This window comes from Vicia villosa, unplaced genomic scaffold (genome assembly GCF_029867415.1).
Source record: "Vicia villosa cultivar HV-30 ecotype Madison, WI unplaced genomic scaffold, Vvil1.0 ctg.000257F_1_1, whole genome shotgun sequence".
Lineage (NCBI taxonomy): Eukaryota > Viridiplantae > Streptophyta > Magnoliopsida > Fabales > Fabaceae > Vicia > Vicia villosa.
In genome coordinates this window covers 124,152-145,303 of record NW_026705110.1, presented here as the reverse complement: position 1 = coordinate 145,303, position 21,152 = coordinate 124,152, and the positions used below count along the sequence as shown (strand labels likewise).

At 35.5% G+C, this 21,152-nt stretch overlaps 1 protein-coding gene across 1 annotated transcript; it reads left to right on the top strand.

Annotated features, from left to right (window-relative positions):
* The first annotated feature begins 1,385 nt into the window (after nucleotides 1-1,385).
* Nucleotides 1,386-3,039, top strand: LOC131626087 (uncharacterized GPI-anchored protein At4g28100-like). Its single transcript, XM_058896911.1, has 2 exons — nucleotides 1,386-2,381; nucleotides 2,564-3,039. The coding sequence occupies exons 1-2, from the start codon at nucleotides 1,740-1,742 to the stop codon at nucleotides 2,876-2,878; spliced, it is 957 nt and encodes a 318-aa protein (XP_058752894.1). The 5' UTR covers nucleotides 1,386-1,739; the 3' UTR covers nucleotides 2,879-3,039.
* Nucleotides 3,040-21,152: the final 18,113 nt, after the last annotated feature.

Genomic DNA, 21,152 nt, shown 5'->3' with positions numbered 1-21,152 from the left:
TAAAAGGGACAATACATTGTATCTGCAGTGGTCAGGACTTGAGGTGGATCAAAACATTGACGCTTTAGGAAAAGGCACTCCCATATGCCCGCGGTTCAAACCCTTTACCTTCTTAATCTCTTATGAGAGAAATTATGCGTATACACATTAAAGTTCCACGTTATTTGAAAATTGATATTATACATAGTTTATATACATCACTTACACTTATCAATCCAACATATTGCCTTTTGTAAAAGACAAAATCGGAATTAACTATCACATGCAAAGCAGACAATTCCACATATCTGCAGTGTCTGATATAATATAATAAAATAGAGGATAAAAAATACAACTAAATCTATTATCTATTATAATAAATTAATCTTGACTAAGTTACTCATAATACTTTTCCTATAAACTAATTTTAAAGAGATTTTTTCCTTAATATAAACTCAATTACAATTATATAGACTTTTTTTCCAATATTCTTCCAAGGTATATTTTATATGATTGGATTAGACATGACATCGATGGTGGCTCTATTCTTTTGATTGCTTGCTGGTGGTTTTGCTTGCTGGTGGTTATGACGCGTTAGAAACAGATTGTGTCTTGTTAATGAAGTGGTATTCTTATACTTTGAAACTTATGATAATGAATTATGCTAATCCATTAAGTAAATATTTTTTAAGCATATTCTATTTCATCCAACGAGAATAATCACATGGAATACATACAAAAGTAATAATATGATTTTGAATGTTGATGACAGTAGCCTTGGTAATCCAAGCGTCTCGGATTTTAATGGATTGATTTGAAATACTAATGATGTTCGAGTTCACAGTTTGTGGATAATATTGGTTCTTCCAAATCCTTCATGTTGAGTTAATGACGCTATATTTGTGAATGACCCGAGAACTTGACATCAAAAATTTGATGTGTTATTCTGACTCCGAGTTTAGCCCAAAGACGATTAATAATTGACATCACTAGGTTGCGATTCTCCACAACATTAAAGAACTTCTCACTAGAGAATAACAATAACAAGTTAAAATATTTCAAACTCTTAAAAAAGAGATTCCTTGCTAACTATCTAACAAAACATAAAATTAGTAACGATGTGGCATACTAATATTTTATAAAATCTCCAGTAAAAATCATCACACTCCTAGCTATTAGTAAAAGAAAATCTAGATAATTTCTTAATTCTTTCCCCCTTTTTGTCTAAATAATTCGTGTGGAAGAGGAAAGTAGTGGTGAGTAGAGTACAACCTTTTGTCGTTGTACAAAATAAAAGTATAACTCTTTGTCCACAAAGAAACACAAATTAGTGAGATGACTCACAAGGATTATGTAAGATAAAAAAAAAAAGAAAAAGAAAAAATAAATCCTTTCACCAATTCATTTCGCATGCTTTAACATGCGTTGTTTAGCAAAGCTGTAGTATTTTCCCCTTAAAAAGAAAAAAGCAATTCTGTAGTCAAATCATGGGTCTATGATCTGAGAGAAAAAGTAGAACCAGAAACACTATACTACCTCCCTTCTTCTTTTCTTCTGAGGAATCTCCTCTTTCTATATTTTCCAAGAAACCCCAATCTCACTTTATCTGATAAACAAACCGTCCCCAAAAGTGTCATCCTTTTCAACCCATCGCCATCTCCTTCTACGCCCACTCAAATTATTTCATTACTTTCTCTCTCTTTTTCTTTCTCACACACAAACTCACTTTTCCTTTTTCTTTATCTTCTCCCAAAATCAAAATGCAATCATTCACTTCCATTCTCGCGTGCTTCCTTTTCTCCTCCTCACTACTTCTTCTACTCCCACCCTTCTCTCTCGCCGGTTTATTATCCCAACCGGTAACCGACCCGAACCAGCCTCTTAAACCGGGCGAATACCCTTCATCCAACACCGTCCCCGCATTCCCGGTTCAAACCCAAGCTCAAATCTGCAAACTCGACTTATCCAACGAACTCTTCGGCGGAGTCAAAGACGCATGCGGAAAAGACCTAGACCGGAGCCGTTGCTGCCCCGTCCTCGCAGCATGGCTCTTCGCAGCACACGCTCGTTCCGCCCTGGAAATAACCTCCAACGCTCCAGCTCCGTCAAGCGGAGAACAACCGATGATGCCCGACGACTCTCAGAAATGCGTTAACTCGCTGCAAGACTCGTTACTCACTCGTAACATCAGAATACCTCAACCTAACGCAACGTGCGACGCGATTCTTTGCTTCTGCGGAATCAGGCTTCATCAAATAAGCTCCTTATCATGCCCCGCCGCGTTTAACGTCTCCGGTTCGCACAAAAACGCAACTCCGACCGCCGCTGTTCGGAACCTGGAAAATAACTGTCGTAACGCTTCGTATTCTGGTTGCACCAAATGCTTATCTGCCCTACAAAAGGTTAGTCACTTTTATCTCATTGGAAAAAAAAATACACTTCTATTAATTTATTATGTTCATTCATTGGAAAATGACTCATCATTATGTATTTCTCAATTATTACAAACTTTTTCTTTTTTTTAATTATTTAACATGTGATTATGAAATGAGTGTAAATTTTTTATTTTAATTACTTTGAATAGGTGAAGAGTTTCAAGAACGGGACGAAAGGAGGGAGTGAGAGAGTAAAGAAGATGTTTAACAGAGACTGTGAACTGATGGGTTTGACATGGTTACTGGCAAAGAACAAAACGACTTACATACCTACCGTTTCAGCAGTTCTACGTGCCATGATGTACAGTGCACACCCGCATGAATCAAAGTGTAGTCCTGATCAAGAAAACATGCCATTAGCCGTTGATTCTCTTCAATTTGAAAGTGGTCATGCGCCATCTTGGCCGTCCAAATTATGGGTTACTGTTTTAGCTTTAATCATGTTGGTTTGTTGTTTTGTTTAAAAGGTTGTAACTGGTTAGGTAATTTTTTTGCTTCTTCTCAGTGCCATCCTCTTCTCTCTTTTGTCTTTTTTTCCTCGTCTATTGGCCTAATTCTTGGATGCTTTTGTCACGTGAAGAAGTTAAGCTAGTGGACAAAATCAACATTGGAGGATGTTTTCTAACGAAGGTTTTATATTTTGCCCTGTAAATTACAGATTCATGTCTCTTATTATTACCTCACTTTTTACTATTACTTAGTTGTTCAATGATTAAATCAACTTAAGTTGAAGTTTAGATTATTATGAGTGATTAACTGTGTTCAAAGTGTATTTACCTTACATTTATAGTTAAGTTTCGTCTGCAAATTTGAAATTTAGCTTTATGAGTTCACTTCAGGGTAAATTATGAGTTTTTTATTCTCATTTAATTTAATGATAAACTAAATTTCAATGTAAGGCTTGTTGTATATTTCAAAACTGGTACGGAAACTAGCCTGTAAGTTTGCCAACTGTGGCGTAATCGAGGTTGAATATTTCTCCTCATAATGGAGGTATTTCACTGTAAAATTATATATTTTATTTTTAGGGTTAATACCCATTTACCATATGGGGTGTAGTTGAAATACCCTGCCAAAAAAGTTTCCTTTTCCACTCCATCTCATTAAAAAGTTTGATGTGATAATTTTTTTAATTATTTTTAATGATGTGGTTCGCTTAGGTGACATTTTTATTATTTTTTATTTATTTTAATGAGTGATGCTATATTGTGCGAAATATTTCATCAACGAAAGCAACGAATATGTATGTAGCTTTACATACTTTCTATTGACTAAATATTTATTATTTTAAATCAAATATTAATTACAATAAATGAAAAAAATATAATACAACTGCATGGTTGAATACACGGTCGTGTGGTTTCCACGAAAAATAACATTTAGCATTATTCTATTTTAATTCCATGTGGCATAATGCCACATGTATTTTATATTATTTTTATTTTTGGTTAATATAAGAAAACATGTTAAAAATTTGTTGAAGATGTGTGGCATAATGCCACATGTATTTTATATTATTTTTATTTTTGGTTAATATAAGAAAACATGTTAAAAATTTGTTGAAAATGAGAGTTGAACCCACCCTACCTGCCACTTCAAAGTGACGCGCTTGGCAACTAGGCTGGAAGTTCCAATTTGTTATTGTTATAATATCTAACTAATTATTTGCATTTAATTAATAATTATATACAACTAATTATATACTGTAACTTTTTTAATAATATTTTATATACTATTTACTATAGATTTTTTAATACTATGTTATATACTATATTTTATATGTTTTATATACTATATTTTACTGTAGCTTCTTTAATATATATATATATATATATATATATATATATATATATATATATATATATATATATATATATATATATATATATATATATATACTAATTTACATATTTATGTTTTATATTTAACAATTGTAAATATATATAAACATAGAGAAGGAGAAACACCCTTTAAATTAGGGTTTCAATAGAATGAACAAAACTTCGAGAGTAAGAGTTACACCAAAGTATAAATACTAAAAGCTGAGAAAGACTTAACTACCCTTACAAATATATAATTAATTAATATAATAATATTATTATTATTAATAATCATAATAACAACTAACATCTCCCCTCAAACTCAAGATGCATTACGTTTAATGGAATGTGTCTTCGTAAACAAATCAGCAATCTGCAAAACGGAGGATACAAACGGTAGAGTAATTGTCCCATGCTGAAGATGGTGACGAGTGAAGTGACAATCAATCTCAATGTATTTGGTGCGCTCATGAAAGACCGAGTTGTGGGCAAGCTTAATGGCACTTTTGTTATCACAATACATAGGAGTTGGTTCAGAAAGAATGACACCCATATCAGAAAGTAACCAACGCAGCCAAACTATTTCAGTAGTAGTGGATGCCATAGCACGGTACTCAGCCTCTGTAGAAGAACGAGAAACAATATCTTGTTTCTTACTCTTCCAAGAAATAAGAGAATCTCCAAGAAAGACACAAAACCCTGTGGTAGACTTACGCTCTGTGGGGTCGCCAGCCCAATCCGCATCAGAATAAGCATGAAGTTCCAATGAGGACGATGAAGGAAATAGGAGGCTCTGAAATTGGGTTCCCCGAAGATAACGACATATGCGAAGAACAACTGCCCAATGCACTGTAGTAGGAGAGATAACAAACTGACTAACAACATGAACAGCATAAGAAATATCTGGTCTAGTAATTGTAAGATATACCAGGCTGCCAACCAAAGTACGATATAAAGTGGGATCTGGCAAAGGAACACCATCAGATGGAGCATATTTCACATTCAACTCAAGAGGACTGTCTGCTACTTTATTATCAGAAAGGCGAGCCTGTTCAAGAATGTTGGAAATATACTTGGATTGCGAGAGAAGATAGCCTCTAGGAGAGTAGGCAACTTCAATGCCCAAGAAGTAGCGAAGAGTGCCTAAGTCCTTCATCTCAAATTGTTTGGCTAACTGTAATTTTAAATCATTAATTCCATCCATATCATCAACATATAATGAGAGTAACATACGACCATGACAAGTGGTCTTGACAAACAAAGCAGAATCATGATCACTAGAGCGAAAACCAATAGATGTAATCATAGTGGTAAACTTCTCAAACCAAGCTCGTGGAGCTTGTTTCAGACCATATAATGCCTTTTTCAACTTACACATTTCCCCTTGATTATGAGAAACACCTTGTGGGGGTACCATATAAACTTCCTCTTGAAGATCACCATTTAGAAATGCATTTTTTACATCCATTTGAGAAATATGCCACTGACGAACAGATGCAACTGCAATAAGGGTGCAAATAGTAGTCATCTTAGCAACAGGAGCAAAAGTTTCTTCATAATCCATACCATATTGTTGAGAGAAACCCTTAGCAACAAGGCGTGCTTTGTAGCGCTCAACTGACCCATCAGACTTAGTTTTGATCTTGTATATCCAACGAGACCCAATAGCATGTTTTCCAAGAGGAAGAGGTACTAATTCCCAAGTATCTGTTTTGTGCAAAGCAGAAAGTTCTTCTGTCATAGCCTGCTGCCAAAGAGGGTCAAGAATAGCTTCTTTATAGGAAGAGGGCTCAGACAAACTGTAGATGGAGGTTAGAAAAGAAGCAAAAGAAGGAGAGTAAGTGGAATAGACAAAATCAGGCAATTGAGTAGACTTACGGTCACGAGAGGGATAACGGGAAGGCGGAGGATCAACAGTCGCAGGAGGTTGTTGGGTAGCCGTGGGGACAAGAGGGATGTCAGTATCTGGAGTATTGGTAGTATCAGTCCTGCAATTCTCAAAACTACAATCACTAGAAATATTATCATTATGGTCAAAAGGATCGATATGAGTGAGTTTTGAACTGTTAGTAGTATAAGAATCAGAAGAAAGAGAGTAAAAAGGAATGTGTTCAAGGAAAACAACATGACGAGAAACATACAATTTCCTTGTACCAGGATCATAACAACGATAACCTTTTTGACCATCCCCATAACCAAGAAAAAAACATATAGCAGAACGAGAAGACAACTTACTACGTTCTACTTGGGGGCGAAGAACAAAACAAGTAGAACCAAACACTTTCAACGATGAATAATCAGGGATAGAGTTATACAATTTTTCAAAGGGAGATAAACCTGATGTTACAGATGATGGGATTCTATTAATAACATGAACAGAAGTAAGAACTGCTTCACCCCAAAATTCACTAAGAACCGAAGTAGACAACAAAAGAGAGCGAGCAGTCTCAATAATGTGACGGTGTTTTATTTCAGCAACTCCATTCTGCTGAGGTGTATCAGTACAAGATGTTTGATGAATTGTACTATCAAAAGCAAGCAATTCAGAAAATTTATTAGAGGTATACTCACCACCTAAATCACAACGGAAGCACTTTATAACAACATTATATTGAGTCTTAACCATAGCACGAAACATACAATAAATGTCAAAAAATTCTGAACGATTTTTCATAAGATAAACCCAACAATAACGAGTATAGTCATCAATAAACGAAACATAATATCTAGATCCACCCTTAGTAAGAAGCGGTGATGGACCCCATACATCAGAGTGAACTAAGTCAAAAGGTACATATGAAATGGAAACACTTTTACTAAATGGTAAAGCTGAAAATTTAGCAAGTTTACAGCCACAAGAATCAGAGATATCACTGGTTTGTAACTTTCCTAAAGCTCCAATAGAAGCCAAATACTTTAATCTAGAAGCAGAGACATGTCCAAGACGGTAATGCCATAAATAAAAACTAGAAGACGAAGAATTCAAACGAAAAGAGGATAGTAAATCAGTTGTGGAAGTAGAGGTTGAGGCTGCAGTATCTGGGACTCTCAACTCATCCAAAACATAAAGTCCCCCTTGCCTACGGCCTGTCCCAATCAGCCTCCCGGAATGAGGATCCTGCACACAACAAGAAGTGGAAGAAAACATAACTGAGTAACCAGAATCACACAATTGACTAACAGAAGCAAGACTCAAAGTGAGGTTAGGAATATAATAAACATCAGAAAATGACAAATTAGGTGAGGAGACAGAACCAACGCCTGCTAATGGCATATGAGTGCCATCAGCAGTCATAACCGACATAGATGGTGCAACATTCAAAGACACAAATGATTTAGAATCATATGACATATGGTGTGATGCTCCAGAGTCTAGTATCCAGATGGAAGGAGATATACCTGAAAAACTAGAAGAGTTCAAACCTTTAGTAGAGGAGGCAGACATGGCACGTGACTGAGTGGCAAGAAGCCTTTGAAGCTGCTCTGTAATATCAGATATTTGAGAAGTAGTCTCAGATGGATATGCACGATCAGAACCAGAACTAACGGTAGTAAGAGCAGCAGCAACAACATTTGATGATGGACTCTTGAAAATTTTCTTATTTGCTTTCAACAATTTGAGACATTTTGCTTTCCAATGACCTTTCTCCTTGCAAAAAGCGCATTCATCAATACCAAGCCCAACCCTACCTTGAGGTTTTCCTTTTTGAAATTGAGCAGCAAACACAGACAGAGGAGTGGATAGAACTCCTTTATCTGGAATCAAATTTGAGTGGGACTTGAGTCTAATTTCTTCTGCCAACAATTCATTAAAAACTGAATCAACACTAGGAAGAGGATTACGATGCAGAATACCCCCACAAAGTCCCTCAAAATCATCCCTAAGTGCCATCAGAAATTGAACCAAACGTTGCTCTTCTCTTTGATCAGTGTACACTTTAACAACTTTCAGTTCAGCCGATTCCATAAGAGCCAATTGATCCCACAAATTAGTCATTGCTGAATAGAATTCTTGAATGGTTATCTTATTCTGTTTGAGAGCTCTAATATCACTTTCAAACTGATACCGTTTTGCAAAATTTGATTGAGCATACAAACGTTTCAAATGGTCCCAAACCTCCTTAGCAATATCATATTTCGCTAGTTGCACACCTATTGACTGAGAAACTGAATTATTGATCCAAGTAAGAATCTTCGAATTACTAACATCACATGTTTCCAACTCTTGTGCATATTTTGCTTCATCCTTTTTATCTGTAGGTTTAACCGAGGTTCCATCAACATAACTCCACATCCTTTTTCCTTTCAGAAATTTTTTCATTACGTAACTCCAATAGGAATAATTGTCTCCAATGAGTTGGACACTAACTGACTGAAGAGAGTCATCATTTTCATTATTCATTGTGATCAACTATGAAATAACCAAAGCACCACAATTAAGCAAAATACCAAATGAAATTGATCCAAAAAAAAAAAATCCGGTCACTGTATCAAAATATAATGTATCTCCCAATTGTCTTTTTTTTAACCGTAAAAATAACAAGGAATAACCAAACTAGCCAAACAAGCCAATGAAACAAATCAAATAACAGCAACGTGTTGAAATCTTTGCCAAAGTAGCCAATGAAACAAATCAAAGAACAACAACGTGTTGAATTCTTTACCACAAGAATGATTATCCCAACAATATTTTAAGAGAACAATAAAGAAAGGCAAGCAAATATCTAATAAACATTATCAAACCACCAAGTCATGCCGTCAGCTTCCAATGAACCCATGCCATAAAATTTAAATGATACAACACTGTAAACCAAACACTTCACCGAATAAACATCTAAAAAAAATATATGGACCACTTTACGATAGATCTGAAATCAAACCGAGCTCTTTGATACCATATTAACAATTGTAAATATATATAAACATAGAGAAGGAGAAACACCCTTTGAATTAGGGTTTCAATAGAATGAACAAAACTTAGAGAGTAAGAGTTACACCAAAGTATAAATACTAAAAGCTGAGAAAGACTTAACTACCCTTACAAATATATAATTAATTAATATAATAATAATATTATTATTATTAATAATAATAATAACTAACATTATATATATGCTTCAATAAATAATAATATACTATTTAATATTATGCTTTTAATGTATACTGCATCTAGTATAAAATATTGAAATATATAAATTAATTTAAACTATGAGTATTTATTAGTATATAGTATTGGAATTGTAAATATATATATATATATATATATATATATATATATATATATATATATATATATATATATATATATATGAGGAGAGATATTATTAATCCAAGAGTAAGTTATCAAGACTTACTCGTCATCATGACCATTGATTCTTATCAATCTAATGGTTAAAGTTAATGAGTATTATTTTTCTCTCTCTACATTTAATTACTTATTAATTTTAACTATTTAGATTGAAAAGAATCAATGGTTATGATGAGGAGTAAGTCTTGATAACTTACTCTTGGAGTAAGAAAATATATATATATATATATATATATATATATATATATATATATATATATATATATATATATATATATATTATTGGAATTGTAAATAAAAATGCAGTATGTTATTAATACCATTCAAAGTATTTATTGAATAAAATAAACCACTTAGCTTAGTGGTTAGGTGCATAGACTTTTAAATGGAAGGGAGTGAGTTCAATTCCCTCTTCCAACTAATTTTGGTTATTTAAAATGTTTTGACATATCAACCAATAATTAAATGCAAACAGCGCTTCACCTTGAAGTGGCAGGGAGTGGGTTCAACATGTTTTCTTATATTAACCAAAAATAAAAATAATATAAAATACATGTGGCATTAAAATTAACAATAAACTAATAATAAAAAATGCCACATGGAATTAAAATAAATAAAAAATAATGAAAATGCCACCTAAGCGAACCAAGTCATTAAAAATAATAAAAAAGATTAAAAAAATTTTCCACATCAGACTTTTTAATGAGGTGGCGTGAAAAAGGTTCAAAATCAAACTTCTAAAATTTTACGAGGCACTTCTTGAAACTTTTTTTTTGGCAGGGGGTTTTTCAACTACACCCCATATGGCAGGGGGCAAAATGGGTATTAACCCTTATTTTTATAAGCAAGGAATTCAATAAAACGAACATTAAGAGTACTCGAACCCGCTTACGAACGGAACATGAGCAGACGCTCGGCAAAAGGGAACATTTCTAACCAACTGAAAGTTAGCCAAGATAATACAACGGAATTTTGCAAAAAACGTAAAAATTACACTTGAAATTAGAAATATTTCCACTACGCAACCACTTCTAAACCTTTAGTTTAATATCCCAAACTAAATCTGATAATGATACTTTTGCACCATTAAAAATAGTGTCGTTCCTAAGGCGCCAATGCCCCAAAACACCACCATCCACAAAAGACAATCTCTCTATTTTTTCACGCCAAACTTCCTACTATCCACACACCACACATTCAAGCTATGCCACACTAATCCGTCCAAATCCAAAAAGAAACCTTAGCAAGAGATCATCTCTTTCCAAACTAATTTGGAAAAGGAGCAACCCAACATAATATGATATAAAGTTTCGGTCTCTACGGAACAAAAAACACAAAGTTGGTCATTGACAATTTCGCATACAGCTTCTTCTCCTTCAATAGCTCCAATACCACTCTTAAATGATCTGCATGTTCTTCATCACTCTTCGAGTAAGTTAGAATATCATTGTCATACCCCAAAATTTGCCCCCTGATTGTATTTCTACGGGTTTATGCTTTGCCTATTATTTACGTAATTATGCATTTATTCACACATACTAATTATCATGGTTTATGGATTTAATATTTAATTCAATCTTAATTTAAATTGAATTTTAAATTAAAACTATTAAACCAGTTTAATTCATTGCACTAATATTTTATCTTTTTTAAATGTATTGTTTGTTTTTACTAATGTGTTTAGGTACAAAAAGAAGAAGCCCAATCTTAACCTCACACAAGGCCCATAAGTTCATTCCTTTAAATTTATATTATTTTATTTTGAAATTTATTCACTAAAATTCAATCTAAGAATAAATAAATAATAAGGAAATATCTAGGGGATACTTGCATTCATTTTTGAAACAAATCTTGAGCACACAATTAACCTTGCATCTAAAAATTTCGTATGGCTAGAGATTAAGAAGATTTAGGCCAAAAATAGAAGAATTGGAAATTGATTTTCAATCAAATAATTATTATTCCAATCATTGATTCTGTTCTTTTTAACCTAGACAGGCTCCTATATAAACATAATCATTCAGCAAGCCAAGGGGTTTTTTTTGGAGAAGGATTGGCAGTCAAGAAAAACTCAGACTAAACTGAAAAAATCCAAGAAAAGAACAAACTCTGATTCAAGATTCCAGCGAAATTCAAGCCAAATAGAAGATCCTAATCGATTCCTAGGAGTCTCCTGGAGGTATTGCAACGCGCAACATTGTCCAAAACGCACAGAATTGCAGTCGCTACACCTCACGGTTTGCCAATTTCTTTTTGAGTTCAATTACATCAATATATGCATCTTAAACGAAATTCGAAAGTATATTTGCGTTCATATTGATGATTGCATGACTTCTGGATAATTAATTTGGTTTTGATGATTGTTTGACCGATTTACCATAGCTAGGGCTCATGCTCAAGATATTTGGGGAAACTTAGTTAGCCTCGATTTTGCACCAAATTGAGGGGTTCACCGAAATCGCGGGTTCACATATGTTGGTCTGGATTATTGTATTGTGTGGATTGTTGTTTAATTTGCAGGTTTGATGAAGGCAAGCCTATGGCAACGCAAGAAAAGCGTGGCCAAAAGTGTTTGTTTCAGAAAAGTTCAAACGGAGAAGAAGATGTCTCAGCGCGCGTGCCTTTTATTTTGAGTATATTTCTTTGTTTATCATGATTTGGTTTGCATATTGTAGCAACACAACAGCGTAGCATAGCTGGTGGAGCGTTTTGCTGGTTATCCTTAGGGCATGGGTTCGAGCCCAGGATGAGGCAAAGTCTTTTTTCATTGAATTATTTGGTAAAAGATCCAATGCACGCAACCATCGTAAGACTACGATGCACCTGCTATGCATCACCGTGGATCTCCACAAATTCAAATCTGAGGGACATGGAGACGCTGGTCTGTCATACTCTCCCAGAGATGCGAAGCACCAGATTATTGCGCTAAGTTTTCTTTTTCTTTTTCTTTTGTTATTTATTTTATTATTTTATTTTTTCATTTATTTTCTTTTCAAATTACAAAAACTTTCTTTTTTTTTTATAATAATAACATTTAAACTTAATTCTTTTTATACTATTTAATATATATTTTTATTTTATCATTTATTTTCTTCTTTACTTATTTACTTATATTATTTACTAAATTCATATATATTATTTAAATTATCATATTCATATATTTATTTATTTTCTTATAATCATATTATTTACATATTATTTTTTATCATCCTTATTTATATTATTACATTATATTTATATATAGTATTTAAAATCATGAATATTTATTTTAATTATACCTATTTAATTTCTTTCATTTAAATTACATTTAATCACTTATATTTCCAAAAATTCATACATATTTTATTTTAATTCATAAAAATTCATAAAAAATATTTTTGCACTCGATTTAACTATCCCGATTTAATTAATTAGGTCGCGAGACCAATAATTAATTAAATCGTCCGTGTTTCTTATTTCCTTTGTACCCTAATTAGGGTTCACTAGAATCTGCCCTACACTGATGTATTTCTTTTCCACGCCTTTTTTCAGGGTCGACTTTTCAAGCGCTTTCCGACTACGCACCACGCCACGTCAAAAGCTAAGTATTCTCTTTAACTTAAAGTCTATTTTGTTTCCTTTTATTAGGGTTCATCATTTAAAACGAACTGTGCATACATTCACTCCCTCTTCTTTGCCTTTGCTATTTTTCAGGGTTGACCCCGAGGCAACCTCCGCCCGCCAACCATATCAGATTAAATGCAAAGCTAAGTGTCCTTTTATTTTAGTTGTTTTCTTTTAATTTCTTAATTCTTTTATTTTTAGGGTTAACAAAGTTCGCCTTCGAACCAATAATGCACTCACTCTTCTGTTTATTCTTTCCTGTCCTATTTTCAGGTTTGTTGATTGCCAAAGCTACGATATTGGTAACCCTAAACTCTAACTCTGATATTTTTTATCTTTATTATTACTTGTGCCAAACCCTATTGGGGATCCGCTGGTTTCATTGTCCCCTTCCCCATATTGCTATTGTTATTGCTTTATATTAAACTGTGTGGTTAGTAATTTAGGGAGTGCAACCTTGAATTGAATTAGCCTCACTAATTACAAGATAATTTAATCGAATTAACCACGTGATTGTTGTACCCACGCACGCTTTTGGGGTAACCTCTTTGTTGCCTTGTTGCCTGTTGCTCTGTTGCTCTGTTGCCTTGTTGCCTGTTGCCTGTTGCCTTTGTGTTTTTTGCAGAATAAGCCATGTCCCTCGAATATGAGGATACCTCAGCCATGCTGCCTCGATAACTAAAGGTCATGCGACCCTAAATGATGCTGCCTTCGATACACAAATATGACCTTGACCCTCGGAAGTTGCCTACGGAAAAAGGCTGAGGTATCTTCTGGCTGCCTACGAATAAGGCTTATTCTGATCCTTGCCTTAGACTACCTGCCCTTCTATGGCATGGGACAGTCTTATGGCACAGGATGCTTCGATGACCCTTCAACCTCCAAACGAAAGGCTTCCTGCCCTCTTATGGCAAGGATAGACCCTTTCATTCTGAAAGGCCAAAAAGAGACCTATCATCTGAGTTTAAGGTAATTGCCCCTAATTGCCTTGCAATGCTCAAACCTTTTTATTATATTCTTTCTCATAATTTTTCAAAAGGGCAACGCTTATTCACAAGCTAAAGTCCCTATCTCTTTCATCTACATTTTCTAAACAAACGAGCAAGCAAGGCAATTAAGAGCCCATGGAAAACCATGGATGCAAAGGGTGCCTTACACCTTCCCTTTGCATAAATTACCCCCCGAACTCAGATTTCTTAAAAGGTTTTTTTTCTGTTTCTTTTTGCCTTTCCGAATTTGTTTGGATAAAATAAAAGTCGGTGGCGACTCTTGCTTACCGCGACATTTCGAATAAAAAGTCAGTTCACCGTATTACAGAATTGGCGACTCTGCTGGGGATCTAATTTCGATAAAAGAGGGGTTACCTTAAAATTTTAGGAATCACTTAATTGTTTTCTATTGTTTGCTTTGCTTGTTTTATTTTTTCAGGGCTGTTTTGGGAAAATTGAAGGACGAATCCTATTCCCGGATTCAAGAACACCTAAGATTAGGAGTGGCATAGTCATGGCGACCTCTTTCACATATGTGGGAGATGAGTCAATATGAAGTTCACGCTTGAGTTAGGACTCCATAGCATATGCACACCTTTCTCAAATGAGGGAGGTCTATGTATGTGTCTGTGGGTGCGCCGGAGCTCAAGGACCTTTAGTTACCCTTAACCCATCCTGGCCTTTAGGAACGTAGTGGGGGGACTACTCTTGACAAATGTTAAGAACTAGTCGCTACCCGATGCTACAATTCATATAGGTTCTTTCTCAAAGTATCATTGCATGGTGCGAATGCATCATGTCCGAGGGTGCTTTAGAAGGGCTGACAATTCTGGATAACTTGTAGAACCCGTTGCTGAAATCTCCTTATCCATAGAAATACCATTGGGAAGGACACCTGATCAGACTCCATGCAAGCCTTAAGCCAAAAATTGTGTGACTTGTGTGACTTGTTTGTGTTTACTACTAACCTTCACTTCCTTACAGGTTTTGTTAAAAGGACTTGTTTGTCCTTACTATCTCACACTATGCCTAATGAATTGCATCCGCATAACATTCATGACATCATGACATCATAAGCATAACATGATTTAACTAACCCTTTCAAGGATCTTAGGAATTTAGGGCGCGCAATTTCAGGTGCTCTTATCAAAGACTGAATTCCTATCAAGGGGCAAGAGGATTTACTTTCCTCTGGCCACATACCTTCCAATTCAGAGACTCAGTACCTATCAAGGGGCAAGAGGATTTATTTTCCTCTAGCCGTGTACTTTCAAATTCAGAAGTATCCCGAATCAAGAGGCGATGACCCACTCGATATGGTGAGCTTGATTCTCAAAGAAAGACGTTCAAAGACAAAATTCAGATTTCTTCAGACAAAGACCCGACCAAATCATTTTCTAATGTTGCTAACTAAATGCCTAAAGATCCTTGAAAATATTGCATTTGCATTCATAACATCGCATAACAGGTTTCCCACAACAGGTATCTCATCCTCTATTGTTGTTTACTTAAGCATAAATAGATTTCGAGCAATCAGTCAAACACCTCCAGGCTCGGAATACTCGATCCCAGACTTTGATTCTGAACTCACCCAAGGGGCAAGAAGAATTGAAGGCACTCCTATTCTTGGTGTACAATTACAATGCGAGATGCGCTTATTATTCGAACAATCCTGGTTATGGTGTAAAGGATGGTAGACCGTCGAAGCGTGCGATTAAAGATTTAATCATGACACTCAAATCAGAAAAGACCACGACAATGAAGTCACGACAACTGAGTCACGACAACAAAGTCACGACAACTGAGTCACGATAATGGAATCACGACAATTGAGTCACGATAATGGAATCACGACAACTGAGTCACGATAATGGAATCACGACAACTGAGTCACGACAACAGAGTCACGATAATGGAATCACGACAACTGAGTCACGATAATGGAATCACGACAACTGAGTCACGATAATGGAATCACGACAACTGAGTCACGATAATGGAATCACGACAACTGAGTCACGACAACAAAGTCACGACAACTGAGTCACGATAATGGAATCACGACAAATGAGTCACGATAATGGAATCATGACAACTGAGTCACGATAATGGAATCACGACAACAAAGTCACGACAACTGAGTCACGATAATGGAATCACGACAACCGAGTCACAACAATCAATTCACTCATATGATCCAGACACTCAGGGCAATCGAGCCAACGAATTCTAACACCTACATTCCTGACTATAAACCCAATGTGAGGTGCGCGTACCATTCAAACAGTCTTGGACATTACACAAACAATTGCTGGACATTAAAGAATAAGATTCAAGATCGGATCAATGACGGAGAAATCAAATCCAACCCTCCTGAAACCCCTGTGGTGATCACCGCCCCTATGCGTAGTCATGACAAGATTGATTGACGTCTCGACGGACGAACTTTTGGATCATTAGATCTACTTTCATTTGCAAATTCTTTCCTGTTTGTTTAAACATTTGACTCATGATAGACATTATCTGTTTTAATAATCATCATCAGTGCATTGCATATATTTGTCTTGAATAAATTATTTCGCTGTCACTCATTTTAAATTATGTCTCTACTTTGCACATGTTTTGTGATTTTCAACTCCTGTTAAAGTTGTATGCCTTTCGAGGGAGGATGACGAAAACGATACCGCGACCTCATACAGTATGCTTTTGAGCAGACTATGCTGACGATGTACAGGCATTGTTTCAATTCCTAAACAGTGGAGATATAAGGATGATAATCCCTCATCCACCCCTTTGAGCCTAAGAAGTAGAAGTTTCTTTCTTGTACTAATTAAAACCCTTGATCATAACCTGGGGCAAGGTAGTTCTCAGTTAATTTGGCTGTGCATTCTATTTTAAGAGAATCATTCAGTACATCTTTCAACAAAGGTTTCAATCACAAGCGTTCATCCGCACACATCAAAGAAGTGTTGGAGATGTCAATCAAAAGCCAATGATGGTGCATCAATCATTAAGCAAGGCAGTCAATATCTTTCAAAAAAGAAAAAAAATGAAAAAACATATATACAAAGAAAAGCCTTCTAAGTCAAAAATTAAAAAGATGACTTAGGCAAAAATCAAGGCATCCCGCTGACTGTAAGCTCAAAATAGACAGTCCAGGAAAAAGTTAGGGATATCAAAAAAGAAGAGAAGTCAATAAATTCTTGAACAACTCAAAGTCGTGACTACCAAAAGGAAGAAGTGACTGTCATCTCAAAAGTTCTCTCTGCTTGTGAACCATCATCATCAAAGGTGCAAATCCAAAAGTCTCTTGGAACCTGAATGCATAAGTTGAATTAACTGAGCTTAGGACTGAAGAACATCACGAAGAAGGGGATGGGTATAAATAAATTTTGAGCCATTATCCTTTGTTTCTTAAACCGCGAACCAAGCCACGTTACAACCCTTGAAAGTCCTAATTGAAGCATGGTTAGTTCGAAAGCATACTGTCACCAAAAAGGTATCCCGACTCCTTAAGGTTTGCTAAAATGCTGAGTCGATATTTCGCTTCTACAAAAATAGCATGTTTTTACAAATATCACGCTTTTACATCTCTTGTTTTAAATGTTTTTTTCAAAAACTCAAGACAAACGTATGCATTGCATCTCATGAATTCATTATTAAACATATTCTGCTACATAATTTTAAATGTTAGCATCAGAAAGAACTTGCACAGGGTACAACTAATGACTGAAAGTTATCCCGACAGACAAGATTTCTCCGAGAAGCAATGTCCCCTACGTATACAAGGGGCATGGCACGCTTTGCTCAATCAATCTGGGGCAATTAAGTCAAGATTCCGAGAATCTCTCGAGGATGTCAAAACAATCAGGGGCCTCATCCTAAGTTTATGATTACTGGGGGCATGTCGCTCATAGTAAAGTCCTCGCGAGGCGAATCTTTCCAAAGTTCCTACTAACTGGGGCAAATCTATGCAAGTCCAGTTTTACATCCTTACCAAATACTCAGTGGCGTGTTCTAATCAAATCCAGGAATGGTAGTACTATAATACTGGGGGCAATGTTCAAGGCATCCATGCGTTCCCGTAATTCCGATTTCACAAGATCATATCCCCACAGAGTAATCATTAAGAAGATATCTTCACATGCTCTCGACAAAGACATGGCTCCCCAACAAAGTGTACATGTTCAACACTGCTGGTTCTCCAATACTTTGCTCTTCTCCTACATGGGTTACTAATACTTTTAGCCCCAATCAGGGTCCATCAAGTTACTGATCATCCCCAAGCAAGAATTATAAATTCCCAGCTAAGCATTTTCAAATAAGATCAGACATCAAAATCACAAGGACATAGAGATTTGTTTTCTCAATCAAGACTACATAAATCACATATCATATGTCATAAACGTATTCATACATTGCATACATTACCTCGTAATTACTTCATCCATAACATACAAAGTTTCTCATTTATTTTGAGGGACTCATTACATAATACATGCATCATGACATTGCATAACTATACCTATTGCAGGATACAGGTACCGACAAATGAACGAAATCTCCAACTTTCCAAGATCTAATTCAGCTACTACGAATGGTACTGACACGGTCAACGCTCGAAGATCTAATTCATTTACCACGAACGGTAATGACACGATCATTTTCAAAGATCTAATTCAGCTACTACGAATGGTACTGACACGGTCAACGCTCGAAGATCTAATTCATTTACCACGAACGGTAATGACACGGTCATTTTCAAAGATCTAATTCAGTTACTACGAATGGTACTGACACGGTCAACGCTCGAAGATCTAATTCATTTACCACGAACGGTAATGACACGGTCATTTTCAAAGATCTAATTCAGTTACTACGAATGGTACTGACACGGTCAACTCTCAGAGATCTAATTCATTTACCACGAACGGTAATGACACGGTCATTTTCAAAGATCTAATTCAGTTACTACGAATGGTACTGACACGGTCAACTCTCAGAGATCTAATTCTATCATCACGAACGGTGTAGACACGATCACTGACCTTCCCAGTCTAATTCAGTTACTATGAACAGTGCTGACACGACAAGAGAATCTAATTCTATCATCACGAACGATGTAGACACGATTATCTCTCCAAGATCTAATTCGGTTACTACGAACGGTACTGACACGATCAACTCTCAGAGATCTAATTCCATCATCACGAACGGTGTGGACACGATCAACTGTTTCCTAAGTCTAATTCAGTTATTACGAACGGTACTGACACGACAAAAGATCTAATTCTATCATCACGAACGGTGTAGACACGATCATCTTCCAAAGTCTAATTCAGTTACTACGAACAGTGCTGACGCGAACAACTCTCCTAAAATCTAATTCATCTACTATACGATCAACATTCAAACAATTACTTCTCCAGTAAACTTCAGTCTCAACATCTGGATGGCATCTTCAAGCCCATCTCCGACAAAAGTCCCTACTTCAGCTAGGGCAAATTTCTTGGTATTCTAGTGTTCAATCATCTTCCACCTTCAGATACCGACTGGCATACTAACCACTCTACATCTTCAGGTTTAAGATAATTGAACAGGGGCAGCTGTCATACCCCAAAATTTGCCCCCTGATTGTATTTCTACGGGTTTATGCTTTGCCTATTATTTACGTAATTATGCATTTATTCACACATACTAATTATCATGGTTTATGGATTTAATATTTAATTCAATCTTAATTTAAATTGAATTTTAAATTAAAACTATTAAACCAGTTTACTTCATTGCACTAATATTTTATCTTTTTTAAATGTATTGTTTGTTTTTACTAATGTGTTTAGGTACAAAAAGAAGAAGCCCAATCTTAACCTCACACAAGGCCCATAAGTTCATTCCTTTAAATTTATATTATTTTATTTATTTTATTTTGAAATTTATTCACTAAAATTCAATCTAAGAATAAATAAATAATAAGGAAATATCTAGGGGATACTTGCATTCATTTTTGAAACAAATCTTGAGCACACAATTAACCTTGCATCTAAAAATTTCGTATGGCTAGAGATTAAGAAGATTTAGGCCAAAAATAGAAGAATTGGAAATTGATTTTCAATCAAATAATTATTATTCCAATCATTGATTCTGTTCTTTTTAACCTAGACAGGCTCCTATATAAACATAATCATTCAGCAAGCCAAGGGGTTTTTTTTGGAGAAGGATTGGCAGTCAAGAAAAACTCAGACTAAACTGAAAAAATCCAAGAAAAGAACAAACTCTGATTCAAGATTCCAGCGAAATTCAAGCCAAATAGAAGATCCTAATCGATTCCTAGGAGTCTCCTGGAGGTATTGCAACGCGCAACATTGTCCAAAACGCACAGAATTGCAGTCGCTACACCTCACGGTTTGCCAATTTCTTTTTGAGTTCAATTACATCAATATATGCATCTTAAACGAAATTCGAAAGTATATTTGCGTTCATATTGATGATTGCATGACTTCTGGATAATTAATTTGGTTTTGATGATTGTTTGACCGATTTACCATAGCTAGGGCTCATGCTCAAGATATTTGGGGAAACTTAGTTAGCCTCGATTTTGCACCAAATTGAGGGGTTCACCGAAATCGCGGGTTCACATATGTTGGTCTGGATTATTGTATTGTGTGGATTGTTGTTTAATTTGCAGGTTTGATGAAGGCAAGCCTATGGCAACGCAAGAAAAGCGTGGCCAAAAGTGTTTGTTTCAGAAAAGTTCAAACGGAGAAGAAGATGTCTCAGCGCGCGTGCCTTTTATTTTGAGTATATTTCTTTGTTTATCATGATTTGGTTTGCATATTGTAGCAACACAACAGCGTAGCATAGCTGGTGGAGCGTTTTGCTGGTTATCCTTAGGGCATGGGTTCGAGCCCAGGATGAGGCAAAGTCTTTTTTCATTGAATTATTTGGTAAAAGATCCAATGCACGCAACCATCGCAAGACTACGATGCACCTGCTATGCATCACCGTGGATCTCCAC

Coding starts and splice junctions, on each gene's coding strand:
- LOC131626087 (XM_058896911.1), top strand. CDS start 1,740: ATGCAATCATTCACTTCCATTCTCGCGTGCTTCCTTTTCTCCTCCTCA. Junction 2,382..2,563: donor GCTTATCTGCCCTACAAAAG/GTTAGTCACTTT, acceptor TACTTTGAATAG/GTGAAGAGTTTCAAGAACGG.